The sequence below is a fragment of the Euprymna scolopes genome, chromosome 22 (assembly GCF_053919585.1).
Source record: "Euprymna scolopes isolate OS-2025 chromosome 22, ASM5391958v1, whole genome shotgun sequence".
NCBI lineage: Eukaryota > Metazoa > Mollusca > Cephalopoda > Sepiida > Sepiolidae > Euprymna > Euprymna scolopes.
Window position 1 is genome coordinate 111,046,502 of NC_136503.1, and position 21,793 is coordinate 111,068,294.

Genomic DNA, 21,793 nt, shown 5'->3' on the forward strand with positions numbered 1-21,793 from the left:
TAAAAACAAAAATCAGTGGGTGTAATCTATAAATTTTAATTTTACAATCAATAAATATTTATCATTTCATCATTAATATGAGCTACGTAAAATAAAGTTCTAAACAAAAATGAAAAAAAAAAAAAAATTAAAAGAATTGTTTTTTTTCTGATACTGCAAAAAAGTTCTGATTTTTTAAAATTCCGATTCCAATTAATCGTGTCAAGCAGAATTCTTACCTAAAGCATTGGCAATTCCTGTTTTCACACTACTGTGTTCCAGATGACTAATTCTGTGCTGATGTTCAGGTTTTGTCATTATTATAAGACGGATCCCCCACAATGAACAGGCACAAACCTGAAATACACAAAGGCAAAAAGCAACTTTATTATGTACAGCTCACAAAATATACTTATCATATAAACTGGATTGTGTGGTCAACAAATAAATTGTAAACTATTCTGTACTTTCAAAAATAGATTGTTAACTATTCTGTACTTTCAAAAATAGATTGTTAACTATTCTGTACTTTCAAAAATAGATTGTTAACTATTCTGTACTTTCAAAAATAGATTGTTAACTATTCTGTACTTTCAAAAATAGATTGTTAACTATTCTGTACTTTCAAAAATAGATTGTTAACTATTCTGTACTTTCAAAAATAGATTGTTAACTATTCTGTACTTTCAAAAATAGATTGTTAACTATTCTGTACTTTCAAAAATAGATTGTTAACTATTCTGTACTTTCAAAAATAGATTGTTTACTATTCTGTACTTTCAAAAATAGATTGTTAACTATTCTGTACTTTCAAAAATAGATTGTTAACTATTTTGTACTTTCAAAAATAGATTGTTAACTATTCTGTACTTTCAAAAATAGATTGTTAACTATTTTGTACTTTCAAAAATAGATTGTTTACTATTCTGTACTTTCAAAAATAGATTGTTAACTATTCTGCACTTTCAAAAATAGATTGTTTACTATTCTGTACTTTCAAAAATAGATTGTTAACTATTCTGTACTTTCAAAATTATATTGTTAACTATTCTGTACTTTCAAAAATAGATTGTTAACTATTCTGTACTTTCAAAAATAGATTGTTAACTATTCTGCACTTTCAAAAATAGATTGTTAACTATTCTGTACTTTCAAAAATAGATTGTTAACTATTTTGTACTTTCAAAAATAGATTGTTAACTATTCTGTACTTTCAAAATTATATTGTTAACTATTCTGTACTTTCAAAAATAGATTGTTAACTATTCTGTACTTTCAAAAATAGATTGTTAACTATTCTGCACTTTCAAAAATAGATTGTTAACTATTCTGCACTTTCAAAAATAGATTGTTAACTATTCTGTACTTTCAAAAATAGATTGTTAACTATTCTGTACTTTCAAAAATAGATTGTTAACTATTCTGTACTTTCAAAAATAGATTGTTAACTATTTTGTACTTTCAAAAATAGATTGTTAACTATTTTGTACTTTCAAAAATAGATTGTTAACTATTCTGTACTTTCAAAATTATATTGTTAACTCTTCTGTACTTTCAAAAATAGATTGTTAACTATTTTGTACTTTCAAAAATAGATTGTTAACTATTCTGTACTTTCAAAAATAGATTGTTAACTATTTTGTACTTTCAAAAATAGATTGTTAACTATTTTGTACTTTCAAAAATAGATTGTTAACTATTCTGTACTTTCAAAATTATATTGTTAACTATTCTGTACTTTCAAAAATAGATTGTTATCTATTCTGTACTTTCAAAAATAGATTGTTAACTATTCTGCACTTTCAAAAATAGATTGTTAACTATTCTGTACTTTCAAAAATAGATTGTTAACTATTCTGTACTTTCAAAAATAGATTGTTAACTATTCTGTACTTTCAAAAATAGATTGTTAACTATTCTGTACTTTCAAAAATAGATTGTTAACTATTTTGTACTTTCAAAAATAGATTGTTAACTATTCTGTACTTTCAAAATTATATTGTTAACTATTCTGTACTTTCAAAAATAGATTGTTTACTATTCTGTACTTTCAAAAATAGATTGTTAACTATTTTGTACTTTCAAAAATAGATTGTTAACTATTTTGTACTTTCAAAAATGGATTGTTAACTCTTCTGTACTTTCAAAAATAGATTGTTAACTATTCTGTACTTTCAAAATTAGATTGTTAACTATTCTGTACTTTCAAAAATAGATTGTTAACTATTCTGTACTTTCAAAAATAGATTGTTAACTATTTTGTACTTTCAAAAATAGATTGTTAACTATTCTGTACTGTCAAAAATAGATTGTTAACTATTTTGTACTTTCAAAAATAGATTGTTAACTATTTTGTACTTTCAAAAATAGATTGTTAACTATTTTGTACTTTCAAAAATAGATTGTTAACTCTTCTGTACTTTCAAAAATAGATTGTTAACTATTCTGTACTTTCAAAATTAGATTGTTAACTATTCTGTACTTTCAAAAATAGATTGTTAACTATTCTGTACTTTCAAAAATAGATTGTTAACTATTCTGTACTTTCAAAAATAGATTGTTAACTATTTTGTACTTTCAAAAATAGATTGTTAACTCTTCCGTACTTTCAAAATTATATTGTTAACTATTCTGTACTGTACGCGAGTGACAAAAAATAAAATCATTAGGAGCAGAAAAAGAAGAAATGAGAGATAATTAATTACCAGCCTCCTGAGAAGCTTCCTCGGCTGCGTCGAAACCTAACAATATTTTGGGAACAAACCAGACTACAGCTATGAAAAAGACACCTAGAGAATAACCCCCTCCTCCTATTACAAATATGTGATCTGCTGCATGGTTTCTAATTCAATGTGATCTACCAAGTCATTAGGGTTAGGGTTAGTAGTAGTGATGGGACGATTCTAATATTTTTCCCCAATTTCGATACAATTACCGATTCTGTACTAAATTTCCAATTCCAATTCTTTATAAATTTCTAAATATTTAACTATAAGATTGTTTGTTCCCCTCATTTTCGTAAAAACACGCGTTAAATATGCAGATATTTTCCTAAACGTCAAAATACATTTGTGGAGGATGATCTATAGATTTTAATTTTACTGGTGGTTTAAAATCAATAAATATTTATTATTTTAGCATTATTATTAACAACAATGGAACAGTTTGGTTTTAATAAAATAAAATAAAAAAGACAATTAAAAGAATCGTTTTGGCATCGGAAAATAGGCATCAATTTTTCCAATTCCGATACCGATTCCAATACGTTCAAATCTTCTGATTTTTTCGATTCCCGATTCCGATTAATCGTCCCAAGACTTGTTAGTAGGTAGATCACATACTAGATTAGGAACAATTTGGTAGATCAGATATTGAAAGAGCATCAAAAAGTTTCAACCAGCTTCAATAAACCAGGCTATGGGCAGATACTCAGAGAATGACCCTCTTCCTATTATCAATATGTGATCTATCGAATGGTTTCTCATTCAATGTGAGATCTACCAAGTCATTAGTGCTAGTAGGTAGATTACATATTGAATTAGGAACCATTCGGTAGATCACATATAGGAAGAACATCAAAAAGTTTGGCACTTGTGCAGTTTAATCAAGACATTAAAAAAATAAAAATATCGAAAAAAGGTTATATTGTATGTATCTGTTTTGAACTGAAGATCTCTGAAAAAAAATTTCACTTAATTTGATCGAGTAGTTTTTTTTTTTTTTTTTTTTTTTTTTTTTTACAGCGGAAAAACACGTTTTCATGACAGCGCATTGAAGGTAGACATCTTTGAAATTTTTTAACACACCACGGGGAGATAACTCAATTTAAAATGCCGACACTCCCTCCCCATCTTTAATAACTAGCTTTTCTTCCTAAAAATCGAACCTTTTGCTCAGTATCATAAATTGTTTTTCGCTGTAAAAAAAAAAAAAAAAAAAAAAAAACTACTTGATGAAATTAAGTGAAATTTTTTTTCAGAGAACTTCATTCCATAACGGATACATACAATTTAACCATTTTTTTTCTTGATATTTTCATTTTTTAATGTCTTGATTAAACTGTAGAAGTACTAAAAGTTTCAATCAGCCTCAATAACAAAAAAGTAAAACTAAAACAACTTCCTACAGAAGAACAATTAAATTAAAAACTCAAATGGAACAGTCTACTTTGGATTGGGGTAAGGATGGATTACATTTATCAACTTTACATAAATTTAATTCGGATCATCTCGGATGGGGGAAAAAATACTTACAACTTCCGGAACAATTGATAAGGAGATCCGGAGTTGAGCCTTCAAGCAGTTGACCCAATCTTTTTCTGTCAAGGAACTTTCCTGCGTTCCAAAGACATAGAGATCATGTGGAATCACCCCCATCACAAGGGGTTCTCGAGTTTTGCCAGCACCCTGACATCGCACCCAACTACTCAGACTTTCAGTAAATGGGGCATTCCCTAGAAAATAAGAGAGGGGGAGAGATAAATAACATTTCAAAAGAAAAAAAGAACAAAATGTTAAATTCTTTGGTACTTATGCAGTATAATGACTGTGCTATCATCGGAATAATCCAGGTGGTTTATGGAAAACACTAGAAGCTGTGGAAATGCATAATACAAAAAGTCATAAAGAAAACTTTCTCATTCTTACTTTGTCGAAGATATAGTTTGTATTGTCCAGTTCAGTGTTCGAGCACTATCATGTGCACGTGTTTAAATAATTAAAAATCCACTGTTTAGAAGCACAATGAAAATGAAATTTAAAACATGGCAATTAAAAGATCAGACACGTGCATTTTTTAAATATGAGGGGCATGCAATAAGTAATGCGCCTGACCCACTTCCAGTGGTCTGATCTAGCTGAAATTTTACATGTGCAATGATTTATATCTCTACGGGTTATATGGCAAATTACAGCTCTGAACTAATTGTGGTTTCTGTTTTACAGGTGTTTGAACTGAGTCAGGTGTGAAATTAAGCCTGCTGAATGTCGAGCAGTGATCCGATTTTTGTATTTGAAAGGACGCACACCACAGGAAACTTTTGATGAAATGAAAGAAACTTATGGTGATAATGCCCCATCATATGACCTTATAAAACGCTGGCATCGTGAATTCAAACATGGCCGGAAGTCTGTGGAAACAGCTCCCAGACCTACCCCCCCCTCTTCTGCAATTGATGAGGCATCTGTCCGTCAAGTTGAGGCTGCCATTTTGGAAGATTGGCGCATTACTATTTGCCAAATAGCCCAAGATGTCAAGATTAGTACAGGGTCTGTGGAACCTATCATTCATGACCATTTGCATATGCATAAGGTGTCTGCCAGATGGATTCCCAGGTTGCTCACATCATTCCAGAAGCGAGAACGCGTTGAGTGCTCGAGGATGAATTTGGAGATATGCCAAGAAGATGAGTCAAAGTTTTTCAAAAGACTGATTACACAGGATGAAACCTGGGTCCATCACTATGATCCAGAAACCAAAACCCAATCAATGCAGTGGAAGCACTTGGACTCACCACTTCCAAAGAAGGCAAGGGTGCAGCCCTCCGCTGGCAAGGTCATGCTCACAGGACAACGCTCCGGTCCACAACTTGCATGTCGCCAGATCAGAAGCACGGGCGTGTGGTCATGAAATCCTTCCCCATCCTCCCTACTCTCCTGACCTTCCACCCTCTGACTTTCACCTCTTTCCAGCTATGAAGTTGTTTTTGAAAGAAAAGCATTTCCCAGATGATGCAGTCTTGATTTCTGAAGTCACGTCATGGTTGGTGGACCAACCTGGGGTATTCTACAAAAACGGTCTCAAGAGCTGCATCAAATGATGGGAAAAATGCATAACTCTAGATGGTTCCTATGTAGAGAAAGACTAATAACTATGCAAGTTTCGTTTCTCTACTGCTATGGGAATGGGTCAGGGGGATTACTTATTGCACGCTCCTCGTAAGTATTTAAAATTTATAATTTTCGGCTAATACCAAAGCCTTCATCAGGAAGATTTAGGCACTACTTTTTCATTTTTACTTATCATCATGGTATTTGGCGTAGTCTCTAGCTGTCGAAGATAGAGGTTATATTATCTAGTTCAGTATTTACACTTGATCATGTTCTTGTGTGTTAAGATTGATAGAAACTTAATTTTTTTTGGATTTCTATTAATTTTTACACATTTGCGCATGATCGAGTGCAAACACTGATTTGGACAGTGCAACCTCTATCTTCGACAACTCTGCCAAACACCATCATAGCTAGTAAGAAAAAAAAAGTATTGTCTAAACTTTCCTGATGAGGGCCTTGAAGCCGAAAATTAGAAAATTTAAATGAATAAATATTCATTAAAAAATTTTTAAATGAATAAATATTCATTAAAAATTTTTTAAATGAATAAATATTCATGAAAATTTTTTTAAATGAATAAATATTCATATAAAAAAAAAATACATGAGTCTGATCTTTTAACCTCTATATTTTAAATTTCATTTTCACTGTGCTTCTTAATAGTTGATTTCTATTAATTCTAATATAATTTATATATATATATATATATATATATATATTTACAGAAAGTTTAGATGGGATAAGTCATCGGTTTCAAACCTGATAATAGGGGATCGTTTTAGATACCTATATCAAGCTCTCTTCGGTCCCCTATTATCAGGTTTGAAACCGACAGTACCTATGACTTATCTCATCTAAACTTTCTGTAAATAAAAATATAAATAATACGCTCTGATTTTCGGAATTTTTCCGTATAATAGAGCACTATGCTGGAATCCTTTTTCCAAAAAAAAAAAAATATAAGTATATATATATATATATATATATATATATACTTATATTTTTTTTTGAAAAAGGATTCCAGCATACATATATATATATATATATATATATATATATATATATGTATATATACACACTATTGTGTCATGAAAATATGATACAAACAAATGAATCAGTAGTCCCAAGTGGTGAAGACTGAGCAAAATCAAAGAATAAACAGTACGGGAGTCAAGCTTAAGAACATCCGTACGTCTACTTATCTTTTCAAAGCTGAACCTCATACTTTGCTGTGTGGAGTAATATTTATAATGGGTGATAGCGCAATGCTAGGAGTGACAGGTTTTTCCATTAGAACACGCACACACACACACACACCCACACACAAACTTTGATAAAAAAAAATAGGTACTCATGCAGAGAGTGATCCATGCTGAAATAATAACGTTATTATTTAAAAAGCCATTCTTAACATGGGGATGGGAGGGTATTTTGTACCTATTCTGTACTTTAACCTTACAATTGAATAAAAAAACATATAAAACTTTAATTAAACTTGGAAATATGATTAAAAAATAGCGCGGATCACTCTCTGCATTAGCACAAAAAAATAAAGATGAAAATTGTTTGCTTACCCATATTCCACGTTCCAATAAATATTGAAATTTGGTCAATCTCTTCTGCTGTTGAGTGCATGCTCTTCATCTGACATATGTGCTGGCAAAAGTTTTCGCGTGCGTGGACACTTTCAAACTGGTAGGCAAAATTCTTTTTTCCTTCTATCACAATGTCAAGTCGACAGTTGTCCGTCGACTTTTTCACCAATTGCAAAACTGGAAAAAAAAAAAATAAAAAAATAAAGGGTTTTTGTTCAGAATCCCCCCCCCTATTAAAAAATAACAACAATAAATAAATAATTGTATGATGTACATACGTGTAACAAAATGAAAATATCATATTCCAAAAATTACGTAAATTGATCCAGTAGTTTTATTTTTAAGTAAGAAAATAAAATTTTATGAGTAACCAAAGAATGGTTATTTAATCACAATTTTGTAAACAATTTCAAGAAACAAAAGGAAATAACCCAAGAATAATTCAAAATATTAAAATTTATGCTGTAATGCCTACAAATTTTTATTAATCACTTAAAAATGATTTCCTTTATTTCTGGGATCGGTTGTCACTCCATTATAAACATATGACCTTTTCAACTAAATTGGTCATGAAAATGATATTTAGTGATATTTTATGTGCTAACACCTAATTTCTTTTAATTAATTAATCCATGATTAACCCGACTTAATCAAATTTACGCTGTTCATTGTGTTACAAATGAATTCGAAGAAAACTTACTCTTATCATGTGAGAACGTATTGCTAGCGTCCAGAATATCTTTGGAAGGCTTCACAGCAAACAAACGTCCAGTTTGTACGTCCACTTTTAAGGTCACCCGGCCCATGGGTTTGCCATGCTTAACCGCTCGCACCTGAAAATTTAAAGCAAAAATATTTTGTTCTAAATTTGTAGATTTCTGATTATTAAGCAGAAAAAAATAATAATAATAATAATAATAAAGAATGTCCATAAAACATTAAAGACACAATACCACAGAAATGAGTAGGCAACAGAAAAAAAAAAAAAAAGAAAAATCTTCAAGTAACCCGTCCAACTGAGTCTGCTAACAACATGTATCAATAAAAGTGACAAACATTGGTGCTTATTTAGAATCACACTTATTAAAAAAAATAAAAATACAGGAAAATCTTTATGACGTATGTACTTGTCACTGAACGAAGATGTCATATTCCAAAAATCATGTAAATTGATTAGTTCTTTTTTTTTTTTAACTAAGAAAATCAAAATTTACGATTTTTTATATGTACAAAAAGTTTTAATTATTTTGAATACAAAGAAAATCTTGGTAGTCGAATTGAGTTGTTGGTGGCTTCTGGATCCCGTCTTGCTTCATCATAATATTTGATTTTCTCAATAAAAAAACCAAAAAAAAAAACCCTACTTGATCAATTCATGCACTTTTTCGAATATGACATCTTCGTTCCATGATGAGTATGCACATCATAATGATTTTTCTGTATTTTTGTCACTTTTTAATTAAGTCAAATTTGAAATAAGAACTCCCAATTTCTTTGGTCTAGGTTGCCACAAAAAAACAAAAACAAAAAAAAAAAAAAACAAAGAAACAAAAATGACAGAATCTGATTGTATAGGTTTTGTAACGATCTCCTACCATACTCGTCCCACTCGTGTAAAAGTCAGGAAAATTATAGACAGATGCAACCTCCATTCGTAACTCATATATATTATGATTTAGACAGTATATAAGAAGTTTTAAGAATGAGTGAGCACGTCAAGCGCACCCCCCCTCCTCCAAAATCCTTTGGTGGACATACACAAAAAGTGCACACACAAACACACACATTTTCGCTTTTATAATTTTCCAATGAAGTATTAAAAATCAAATTTTTATAAAAATTCTTTTATATAGTTTTCAAGGTTAAAGAACTTCCAAGACTAATATATATATATATATATATATATATATATATATATATATATATATATATATATAAAATAAAATAAAAATTACAATTAAATTTACGAAAATGATCCAAGATGGTAACACTAAAGTATATTATAAATATTAAAGAATTAATATTTATAAAGTAATCTCAACCAGATGTAAAAGCTCGATAAAACCAAATAGGAGATAGAGCTTATAATAAGAGCAAATAGTTAATAAAACATCTTAAAAAACACTTTGAAAAAGAGTTAAAAACATATTTAATCTGAAAACGGAAACACTTAATAAGTGGATAGTCCTTCATCTGCGGAGTTTCGAAGAAATACTTTCCTTCTCATCAGAGGGTAGGAATTAGCAAAATGCAGGATCGGATTTTACATACAAAAGTATTTAATGAAACTACAAGTAAGTCATAGATCTTACTTGATAACAAAAACTGTATGCCCAATATAAATTGAGGTATTCTGACTTGCCTGGTATTATTAATGTTCTGTACACACACACATGTATTATATATAATGTTTATTTTTATGTATAAAATGATTAAAAGCATTTTGTTTAATATATATGCAAGATTAAAAATGTAAAAAAAAAAAAAAAAGATAAACTCACCTCAAATATTGCTTCAGGAATCGGCTGTTGTGGCGCTGATTGCAAGAAAGGTGCCGTTTTCATCATTTCAAAATCAATCTCTGTGTAATCTCCATGTCCTCCTTGGTCCTTAATACCATAGTTCTTAAGGAACTCCTGAGCCTGCATGATGAAGTTAAAATGAAATTAAGCCCATATCTTTAAAATCAATTAGAGTACTAACTAGGTTAAATTCTATAGAATTTATGCCACTAATCGGACTATAAAAAGCAGTTCAAAATATGTAAATATACTGACTCCATATATTTATAAATGGAAAAAATATATAATGTCACAATATTGAAACAGTAAAAATTCACGTCACATGCATCTGATATCAATCATGTTGAAATGTTAGAATGAAAGTTAAATATGAGTCAATGAAAACGCTTGAAATATGTTTCTCAACATAGAAAAATAATTAATTTTATTAAACTTGTTAACTGGATAATAATAAGAGTACATCTAAATTAAGTACTGAATTCATATTGGATGGAGTAACAAGGGGGTTTGAAATTCATACCCAAACCCGCATGTGAGGGAAGTTTTGGCTTTTCAGCTCAGTTATAGCGCCAAACTTTCACTTGTACACTCAGCCCATTTTGCAGAATCAATGTCGCAATGAGAACACATGGGAGGGAGTTTGACTAGCAGAGGTGATCATATTAGGATGATGACTGATCCCACTGGATCAACGTTTGGCCATAAGTTGCACATGCCTATATGGACCATTTTGACGGATAATAGGAGCGCTTCCCTACTGTCCAGCCCAAGTATACCGAGCATGCTGCAAGATACGCTCTCTTCAACAATCCCTCCTTGCCAGACGCCTTCATTGGTTCAATGATGTGCTTCGTTGAAATCTAGGTGACCTCATTCGTGAAGTCATCGACCCAGCACCACCACCAGGCTGGAAGAAGTGATGTAGTGGCCTACTCAAAACCTGGCTCAGGACGATGAAACAGGATGCTGAAATGATCTTCGGCTCCTACCTCTACGAGTTCCTTGTAACAGAAACAGCCTCGAACCATTGCTTCTTGTCAGCCGGTGAACTTATTGGAGGGTGAATGCGACAACAAGTACAAGTAAGTAAATTAAGGAGAACACTCCTCCACTTTATGACTAAGTAAAAGTAATCGGAACTAAATATTAAAATCGATAAACTTAATTTAAAATAAAAATTTCTGTGCTTTAAAACATGCACCAAAAAAGAAAAAAGAAAATGACCATGGGTGACTCAGATGTTTGCTGACGAATATACAAAGTATCTGCTACCGCTAATTGCAATATGCAGAACCTATCCCATGATATAAGTAAAAAAGGTCAACCCTACAAGGCATGGTAACGTTAATAAAGAGGAGTAGTTATTTGCACTGGCCTGCTTACAATATGGCTTTTAAGTTGATTTAAGTAGACCTAAAAAGAATTATGGTTAAAAAAAGCTTGAAAGCAGCCATGATTGAAAGATTGACTTAAAAGCAATCATGATTGAAGAAAGTTGAAGTGTGAAAATCTCTAAACATTTTTGAGCCTAATTTTAATTAATTTTTATCATGGGATAAAACTGGAATGGAAGAACTATGAACTAGTCGTTATTATATTTTATATACATTTTTAAAGTTTCATGTTTTTTTTTGAAAACAAATAGCACAAATTGTATTAATTTTTGAGTAGAACGTTCATAATGTTTGTGGTGTTCAATTTAACTCATTTTAAAGGAATCTACAATAACTTATTTTAAAGGAATCTACAATAACTTATTTTAAAGAAATCTACAATAACTCATTTTAAAGGAATCTACAATAAAAAAAATATATAAGGAAACAGAATTTTTAACTTTTGTTATTAAAGGACTGCTTTTACTTTATATCGAAGATAACCAACAAAAAAGACACAAAAAAGTTGGTTCTTGTCTAGAATTCCCTTTATATTAAAAAACAAAAACAAAAATAAAAATTTGTATGATGTACATACTTGTGACAAAATATCACATTCCAAAAATTACATAACTTTAAGAAAAAACTCAACAATAATTTATACTTGCTAGATTTATGTGGTAATGTTACTGAATTCCATTAATTGCTTAAAAAGATGTTCTTATTTAGAAATAAAACTATGAGATCAATTTACATAATTTTTTGTTTCGTCACAGGTACATATACTATACAGATTTTTCTTTATTTTTTTATTTTTTAGAATAGGGAAAATTCTGGACAAAAATCAAACAGCCTTACCCCTGTGTGAAGATCTTCTAAAGCTGATTTGCATTCATTAAATTTATTGGACATTTCCTCGACACCAAAATTCTGAAAATCAAAAAGAATCAAAAGTTTTAGGTTAATAAAAAAAAAAAGTGTGTACTGAAAAACTGTAACATTTTCAATAACAAAAAATTATTTATACATATGTATGCGGGGGGGGGGGGGAGGTTATACATGGTCTATATTTTTTTCCACTTCTGTTATAATCACTTCTTAGCTTTGCGATTTTGTCTAGCAATCACTATACCATGATCTTCTTGTTATGAAGAAAGATGACACAAGGAGCCGTTTACTGAGAGTTTTCATAAATGGTTTTATTCAGAGAGAATTGATAAGAGAGAGAGAGAGAGAGAGAGAGAGAGAGAGAGAGAGAGAGAGAGACTAATGTTCCCTTAAGTTATTATCTACTTCTTAACTTTCTAACTTACTGAAATGGTTGGTTGGTTGATTGTTTTTGTTTTACGGCATATCAACCCTTTTCAGGTTATTTAATGCCGAATCCAAAGAAAAATTTTCTAATAGAATATATGTTGTTGTTTTCAAGTCGGTTTCTATTTAACCCATAAGGTCATATCCAGGACCGGGAAGTAGGGGAAGGAAAAAAAGGGGGGAGGGAAGGGGGCTGTTGTTTTGGTTTTTGGTTTTGTAGAACATAATCAAGTTTTACAAAAGAGAATAGAAAAACAAAAAAGAACATCAATGTAGGTGCATTTCGTCTCAGGAAACCAATAGACAGTCTGATCTGGTAGCACCAGCTTACTAAAATGAATGACACACACGGACAGGGACTTGAAATAACATTCCGCCTTGCCAGTGTCTAATTCACACAGCTTCCATGGCAAGACTGATTTTTTTTAAACCTTTGTTTCTTTCAGCTCGAAAAGGTTACATAATTTTCTCTCATTCTGTTCTGTCTACTGTGTTCAACTTGCTGCTCCCTACCACAACTTTACGTCACCCGTCTCTGGGAATGATTCTGTTTACAGATTAAGGTTATCATATGCACCAAATATGTCCCTTGTCAAAATTCACACTAGCTAATTTAATTGCAATTGACGTAGGGTCTCTAATAAGTAATCAAAAATAATAAGAATTTGCGCATTGATATTCACTATCATAATTGGTTTAACGTCTGTTTTAGTCGATGGACGATGCAATTTGATTTTGGAACAATTCATTTTGAAGCGAGTCAAGTCAGAATTTTTTACTTTAGAAATATCAGCCTCATCACCAATCATTGGTCAGTTGATTTCCTTTTTGTTTAAATCCTCAAAAAGGAAAAGACTCCAAGACAGCCTTTACACTGATAGATCAAACTTCTTCTGAATAGCCAATTTTCATTTGTTATTGTTATACCATGTTATTTGCAATAACATACTTAACTATAATGTATTTTAAAAATTATTCAGTCCAGTCAAGAGCTTAAAGCGTTTTTTTTTTTTTTGTTTTTTTGTTTTTTTTTACACAGTGATCACCACTTATCAAGGCCCGGAAGCCACTCAGGGATAAGGGTTATTGCAAGTACATTACGTTAGTGAGGAGATTTGCTGATATGTTTACTTAAGGGGGCGGTTCATTAGGAATTTGTTAACATTGGACTTGAAGACAACCAAGTTATAGTCCGGAGGGAAGCAGGCAGACGGAACAGAGTTCCACAGGCGTGCAGTTCTAAGAAAGAAGCTTTGTTCATGGAATCTGCGTTTTGATTTAGGCACAGATATAGAGTGGGGGAAATTTTTCACAGTGGATTCAGCTAGACGGGTGTTTTTCGTGAAAGATTGGCGAGGGGGGACCAGAGATTGGAGTTCAGATGAGCATCTGCCATGGAAATAACGATAAAACAAGGACAGGCTCGCAACGTCTCTTCTGTGGGAGAGAGGTTGCAGGGTAGAAAAAAGGGCATCCCCCACTAAGCCACGAAGTCTATTTTGTACTCTGTCAAAGCAGGATAGGCTGTTTTTAGCAGCCCCTGCCCAGATATGGCAACAGTATTCCATCCTTGGACGTACTTGGCTTTTATATAGATAGAGAATTGCATCCGTAGTGAGATATCTTCTGGAGTGGTAGAAGGATCCCACCATCTTTCCAGCGACCTTGGCAACAGACTTGATGTACGTGTTCCATTTCAGATCAGGAGTAAAGGTCAAACCCAGAAGCTTGTCAAAACACGGGGCCTCACCCAGATGAGAGCCATCCATCACAATTGATGCCAGATGGGGATCAGAGCGTTGATGATGTAAGGATAGGAGTTTGGTTTTGGATGCATTAAAGGTAACCAGCCACATCTTCCCCCACTGAACCACGCGCTCGAGATCAGAGGAGAGAGAATCAGAGAGAACTTTGTCATTTACAGCCTTTGATGTGTTGCCGTAGATGGTAGTGTCATCAGCATAGATGTCAACGAATGATTTAATGTTGACCATTGTAATTTTACCTACTTACTTAACAGCAGCCAAAGTAGCATAATGGTTAGAAGCGCCAACTGTCATCAAGGCAGTTGAGTTTCAATTCTTGCTTGAAGTAGTTGCTAGTCTATCTGCACTGAAGAGCTGCGATACAATGAAAGAGTCTGTCTGTGAATGACTGTGTTTTGTGTGTGTGTGTGTGTGTATTTAGGCAGTACATCGTTATCTAAGCATGTCTGATTAAATAAAACAGAGTTTTCCCCTTTCTAAAATTTTCCAACAATTTTCTTGGCTTGACAAGCAATTCTTTTGGTATCTGCTGGTCAACTATGTATTGTCGAACTGAGTAATCTTGTGTCGGACATTTCTCAAGTGCTTTCAATCACATGATTGTCATCAGGAGTATTATTTTTTGTTACATTATTTCTGTAAGTTGTCTTGTAAAAGAAGAAAGATAAGGAAAAGGTGTGGTTGAGACTGATTTATTTATTGTAATTATATAGTGTTTTTTTTTTAAAATTGTTATGTTCTTTTCAAATTCTTAAATAACTATCTTTTTATATACATATATAAAAACCGTAGAGAGGAAGGCCCCGAAATGGTACATATTCCCTCCTGATGACCCAATATTATCTGTAAGCTGCTATGAAATACACCCCGAAACATGATCATGTGGGTGAATAAATTAAGAAATGCAATAAAATACCTCAGGAAAAAAACGATAAAAACCATTCTATACAAGAAAAAAAAAAAAAAAAAAAAAAAACACAAGATGAGAAAGGCCCTATAAAGGCGCATTTTCTCTCTTGACAACCAACTAACTTTATCTGAAATTGATTACCTCACCAGTGAAAACAGCTGATAAACATCAGTATATACAATTTTATAAAGTAAGTTGTTTCTTTCAAAATACATCTTCTGTTGTTCGCTTGCTTCATGACAAGTTTCTGTTACTGTTCTGATAGTAATTTTTATCCTTTTTATCATATATATATATATATATATATATATATATATATATATATATAATGAGAATGCAAATAGTATTCCGATGAGATAGAGACGAGAATGGAACAAACCAAGTCTATCAACATTTCGTCTTTATTATAAGACTTCTTTTTGATGAATAAATTGAAGAAAATAAAATACCAGTACAATATTTGAAAATATATTTGTTGTAAAAGGTGACTTTGTTCTATTTCCATTTGCTCTGGTAGTAATTTTTATTCCCTGTATTTTGTATTGTTTTATCGCGTGTGAAAACAAACATGGCGACCAGTGAAAACAATGCAGAATGCAAACTAAAAATCAACTTTTTGAAGGTAAGTCTTTAGTGCACATTGACCATTAATTATTGTCGTCAGACCGATAAATGAAAAAGCCTTCACGTAAAAGGAGGTGTGTGAGTTCTCCTCGAGTGGTTCTAATATGGTGGATCAAATTATTGTATTAAAAACTGTGCACACAAGAGATTTCCTGTTAATTTAAAAATTGTAAATGTTGGGTGATGAAATTTGAAGATTGCATATTAAAAAAAAAAAATATACAATTTGAGAAAAAAAAAAAAAAAAGGAAAATAAAGTTTCCGGACAAAACCTTTGTAAATGTTGAGTGACAAAACTTGAAGATAGCCATAAATATGTAAAATCGGAAAAAGACAAATTTCATGCGAAAAAAAAAAAAAAAAAAAAAAGAAAGAAAAAGGACAAATTTGTGAAATTTGACTTAAAAACGTCAAGTGGTTCTAAAATGGGTGATCGATTTACTAGAATATAGCATTAAAAACTGAGCACTCTCTACAAATATTTAAATATTGACTTTTTCTTTTTTTTTCTTTGATAATCTGGTAGTCCCTTTGATAAAAATCAACTGAAAAAATTTTTTAAAAAAGACAAAAAAAATAAATAAAAATAGGGGGGGATACTGCTCATACACGTGAACTAATGTTTTTTTTGTGTTGTTTTTTTACATAAGAATCACCACTTATCAAGGCCTAGAGACTACTCGAGGATAAGGGTTAATGGGTATATATTAGTCAATGAGATTATAGCATAGTAAACATAAGTAGTGGGACGGTTCATCAAGAACTTGTTTATGTTGGACTTGAAGACAATCAAATTGTAGTCAACTGGAAAGCAAGCAAACGGAAGAGAGTTCCACATGTGTACAGTTCCAAGAAAGAAGCTTTGTTTATGGAATCTACATTTAGGTTTAGGCACAGATAAAGAGTGTGGGAAATTATTGATAATGGTTTTGGCTAGACGAGTGTTTTTCGTGAAAGTTTGATGAGGGGGGATTGAAGCTCAGATGAGCACTTACCATGAAAACAACAATAAAGCGGAGACAGGCTCGCAACGTCTCTTCTGTGGGAAAGAGGTTGCAGGGAAGAGAAAAGGACATCCCCCACTAAGCTATAAAGTCTATTTTGAACTATATCAAGGCAGGATAAGCTGCTTCTAGCAGCTCCTGTCCAGATGTAGCAACAGTACTCAACTATTGGCAGTACCTGGCTCTTATATAGGTAGAGAATTGCATCAGGAGTGAGATATCTACTGGAGCGGTAGAAAGATCCTACCATTTTTCCAGCGACCTTGGCAACGGATTTGATATATGTGTTCCATTTCAGATCAAGAGTAAAGGTCAAGCCCAGAAGCTTGTCAAAACATGGAGCTTTACCAAGATGAGAGCCATTTATTTTAATTGATGCCAGATGGGGATCAGAGCGGTGATGATGTAAAGATAGGAATTTGATTTTAGATGCATTAAAAGTAACCAGCCACCGTTTTCCCCATTGTACCACATGCTCAAGATCAGAGGAGAGAGTTTTAGTTGAAATTGACATAATAGAATAGATACCATTGGTTTTTAATGGAAATTTTTTTTTTTGCAACTTTTGATTTTCAGTCTTATTCAAAAGAAACAACTATTTTTTTTTTCTTTGTCCATTGCGGGATTGGAAATTTTCACTAAATTCTGTCGCCTTTTCCAACAGAATATGAAATTATTAAAATTAAAAAAAAGTACACATAATAAAATTGCTGTTCAGGAAAAGTAAAGAAAAATTTTCTGTCCATGCTTACTGACCTCAGCCTCAATCTCTTTCCATTTTTGCTCCTTAGGTGTGTCACTGAACAGATCTCTAACTAAACCCATTTTCAGCAAGAAGTTGTCAAACTCTCTGGAAACAAACAAAAATACGAAATAATTAAATAATAAATAGAGACACAGTCTAATTAGTGATGACTTCCGGTTTTGAAGTCAGAAATTGACAAACTGAGTTTATAAAAAAAACAAAAACAAAAAAAACCCTCATCATTTTCAACTGGGAAAAATGGCAACCTAATTTTTTTTTTTTTTTTTTTTAAATTTATTTTTTTTTACTCATGTTCACCTCTAGCAAAGCATATTGCCACTTGGATGTAGGCGCTTCTATTTCGGACCAAGCCTAGGAAAGATTAACTAGATGTTGGTTTACATTACATTTAAACTTCTGCATGTCAGTACAGTCAAGGAAGTAGGTAGCAGGAAGGGAATTCCAAAGTCTAGATGTTTGAGGGAAGAAACTATTAAAGTAGAAAGCTTTCTAGCATCTAGGGCCTCAACAGTGAAGGGGTTTGGATTTTGGGGAAATATGCATATGCATCACCAAAAGCATTAATTCTAGAATATCTCATTCAAAGTGAAGTATCTGTTCTGATCCTACATTTAATCTTCTCTATCAATGTCGGAGGAACTTTAACAATTTTTTGTCCTTATTCAGAGTGTTTATTTAGGGGAGCTAGATCCCTTTATACATTAAAAACTGACCTTCTAACCTTGCCCTCGTGGGGGAGGAAAATAAATAGCTACATCATCATTATGTAAAGAGCATGATATCGATCCTAATCAATAATTTTGCTGCCATGTTCAAATCCACATAAATTATGACGGCACTCTTCTGACAAAAAATAATTGAACAAAAATCTTAGGAAACGTTTTACTAAAAATTAATAAATTCTTATTAGTTATTTTATTTGGTAAAAGAGAAAATGTCTACTTGTTGATGGCTTCCAATTCAGAAATTGGCAAGCAATGTTTATAACCCCCCCCCCCCAAAAAAAAAACAGTCCCTCATCATTATTGTCTGGTTAGATTTTTGTGTAATCTTTAAATATTCCAATAAAAAAATAAATAACTTAAAAATATTAATATATATATTCTATGTATATTATATATATTCCACTATAAAACAATCTAATTATAAAAGTTTGATTTGATTTGTAAAAAAAAAAATCCAATTATAAAAACAGTTTGATTTTCTCATGTATTAAATAATAAAAAAAATGAAACAACTTATTAATCCCCCTTCAATAATAAATAACAAAAAAGAAAGAAAGAAAAACTAAAATATAGTGAGCAAAAGTTATTTAATAAAACCGCTTGTCTGTTTCCAATTTCAAAACCGGAAGCTATCATCAAGTACAATGTTTCTCTTTTAACAGCTATTTAGTATCCATTAATGTTTCAAGAAAGGGGCAAATGTTAAAAAAAAAAGAAAAAAAAAAGAAAAAAAAAAAGAAAAAAAAAGAAAAAAAAAAAGAAAAAAAAAAAGAAACTTTAGTGATCATTGTAGTTTTAACAAACCAAACACAACGTTGATGATGGGTTTCGGTTTTGAAATTGGAAATTAACAGTGCCTCATCATTTTCATCTGCTTAGATTTTGGCAGAATTTTTAAACATTCAAAAAAAAAAAAAAATAAATAAATAAATAAAAATAAACAACTTAAAAAGTATTTTCAAATAAAATATTTAAAAAAATATATTCAAACAAACAAAAAAAAAACAGCATTCCATTATAAAAAAAAAGTGTGATTCAATTTTTCATAATAAAATAAAACATTACAATCATATAAAAAAAAAGAAAAAGTAATTCACAGTTTGAAACAGTCGATAATAAATTAAGATTTAACGGTTAGAAAGACCAGACGAGTATGAAATTGTTTTTAATAAATATTGCTATTTATAAAATAGAATTTTTATTTATAAAATAGAATTTTTTTTTTTTTTTTTTTCAAATTTTTGAATAATAAAATATTCATCTTCAGGAAATTGAACAGTTGTTCTTTCATTTTTTTCTTCTTTTTTTTTTTTTTTTTTTGACTCCCACATGCAACGGCAGTAGTAATGTTTAGCATGACTTGAAATGTTTGGAGTTAAGTCAAAATGATGTCTATCCGATTGCAGCTTTTATAAATATTGCTATTTATTAAAAAATAAAATTGAAATATTTTCTTTCAAATTTTCGAATAATAAAATGTTCATCTTCAGAAAATTGAGCAGTTTGTTAATTGGGCACATAAACACCACTTTGACTTAACTTCAAACATCTCAAGTCATGCCAGGATTTATCATCACCACGATAGCATATGAGAGGAAGAAAAAGAAAAACAAACAAACAAAAAAAAAACAGAAAAACATGCTGTAATCAGACAAATGAGCATCATTTTGACTTAACTCCAAACATTTCAAGTTATGGTAAACATTACCACTGCCGCTGTATGTGGGAGGAAGAAAAAGAAGGGGAAAGAAAAAAATAAAACAAAAGAACAACTGTCCAATTTCTATTTTACCATTTTCTGTAATTTTTTGATATGTTACTATTTGTGATATGACAATTACATAGGTACCATTTGTTTGACTTGAAATTCAATATTTTGTTTCGTTTGCATAATATAGAAGCACTGAAAGTTTTATTTGATTACTTGTAATAAAATAAAAATTTCCAATTATAAAAAATAGTTTGATTTTAATATTCAATATTAAAACAAAAATGGTAGAAACAAATTATTGATTAACCCTAACCCTAACCCCCATGGATTAAATAAAAACTTCCACTTGAAATTCTGTACAGATTCCAGAGTTCAACAGAAAGATTCCCAAATTCAAGATTCACTTGAAGAAGGTCGAAGGTTACATCAACCAAAACCTTGTGAAAAGAACACTCAAGATGAGAACAGTAGTCCAAACAATCAAAATAATATGAATAATCAATCCTCTTCTAAAAAATTCAGAAGCAACATTTTTTTGCTGAATTAATATGTTTAATAGCGTCCCCAACCGTGGAGAACATGGAAAATACTTTTCCTTAGAAAATATATCTATATATCTATATATTTTTTGATTAACGAACGTATCTCTCTCTCTCTCTCTATATATATATATATATATATATATACTAGCAGTTCAGCCCGAATTTGCTCGGACCCTATGTATTGTTCATAACTTTATGTGCATATATATATATATATATATATATATATATTAAAAAGTTTGACATGTCCAAGTAACCTATACCTAAAATTTCAAGTGTTTAGACCCAAAATTGGCAGAGGAGTTTGGTAGAGTCAGCAACGTTCAACTCTTTCAACTTTGACCTCTTGGTAGACAAATTTTCGCCCCAAAACTGATTAAAAAGCTTGCTGCATGTCTGAATACCCTTTATGTAAAATTTCAAATGTTTAGACCCAAACTTGGCTGAATAGTTTGCTAGAGACTGCAAAGTTCAAATCTTTTGAACTTTGACCCCTTGGCAGCCAAGTTTTCAGCCAAAAATCGATTAAAAAGCTTGCCCTATGTCTGAATACACTTTATGTAAAATTTCAAATGTTTAGACCAAAAATTGGCTGAGTAATTTAGTAGAGACCGCAGAGGTCAAATTTTTAAAAACTTTGACCCCAATTTTGACCCCTTAACATTTATTGTTTTGAGCTCAAATCAAATTAAAAAGTTTGATCCATGTCCAAGTAACCTACATCTAAAATTTCAAGCGTTTAGACCCGAAATTGGCAGAGGAGTTTGGTAGAGTTTTCAATGGTCAAATCGTTAAACTTTAACCACTTGACAGCCAAATTTCTGTCCGAAAACCAATTAAAAAGATTTTCCGAAATCTCGATACCCCTTTATGTCAATTTTGTGGACTGAAAATTGGCAGAGTAGTTTGATAGGGAAATGTACACACACAGACACTTTCACTTTTATATTTATTATATATATATATATATATATATATATATATATATATATATATATATATATATATATATTAGAGAGAAAAACAAGAAAAGAAGTGAGGGGGGGGGCAATAAAAATAATTCTCACTCATGTATATTTCAAAGGTGCAACCTTCCAGCCGATCATCAACAAAATTGTTTTCCTATCATTT

General features: G+C 31.2%; 1 protein-coding gene across 11 annotated transcripts in view; it reads right to left on the reverse strand.

Moving 5' to 3' along the window:
- Positions 1-21,793, reverse strand: part of LOC145243643 (phosphatidylinositol 3,4,5-trisphosphate 5-phosphatase 2A-like) — a 399,304-nt gene that overhangs the window by 127,462 nt on the left and 250,049 nt on the right. For all 11 annotated transcript variants that reach the window (XM_080106681.1, XM_080106678.1, XM_080106675.1 and 8 more), the window contains 7 exons: positions 17,675-17,768; positions 12,159-12,230; positions 9,907-10,047; positions 8,106-8,238; positions 7,385-7,582; positions 4,233-4,432; positions 219-336 (listed from right to left, as the gene is read on the reverse strand). In XM_080106681.1, coding sequence (XP_079962807.1) covers positions 219-336; positions 4,233-4,432; positions 7,385-7,582; positions 8,106-8,238; positions 9,907-10,047; positions 12,159-12,230; positions 17,675-17,768 — 956 coding nt within the window. The remainder of the gene's footprint in view (positions 1-218; positions 337-4,232; positions 4,433-7,384; positions 7,583-8,105; positions 8,239-9,906; positions 10,048-12,158; positions 12,231-17,674; positions 17,769-21,793) is intronic.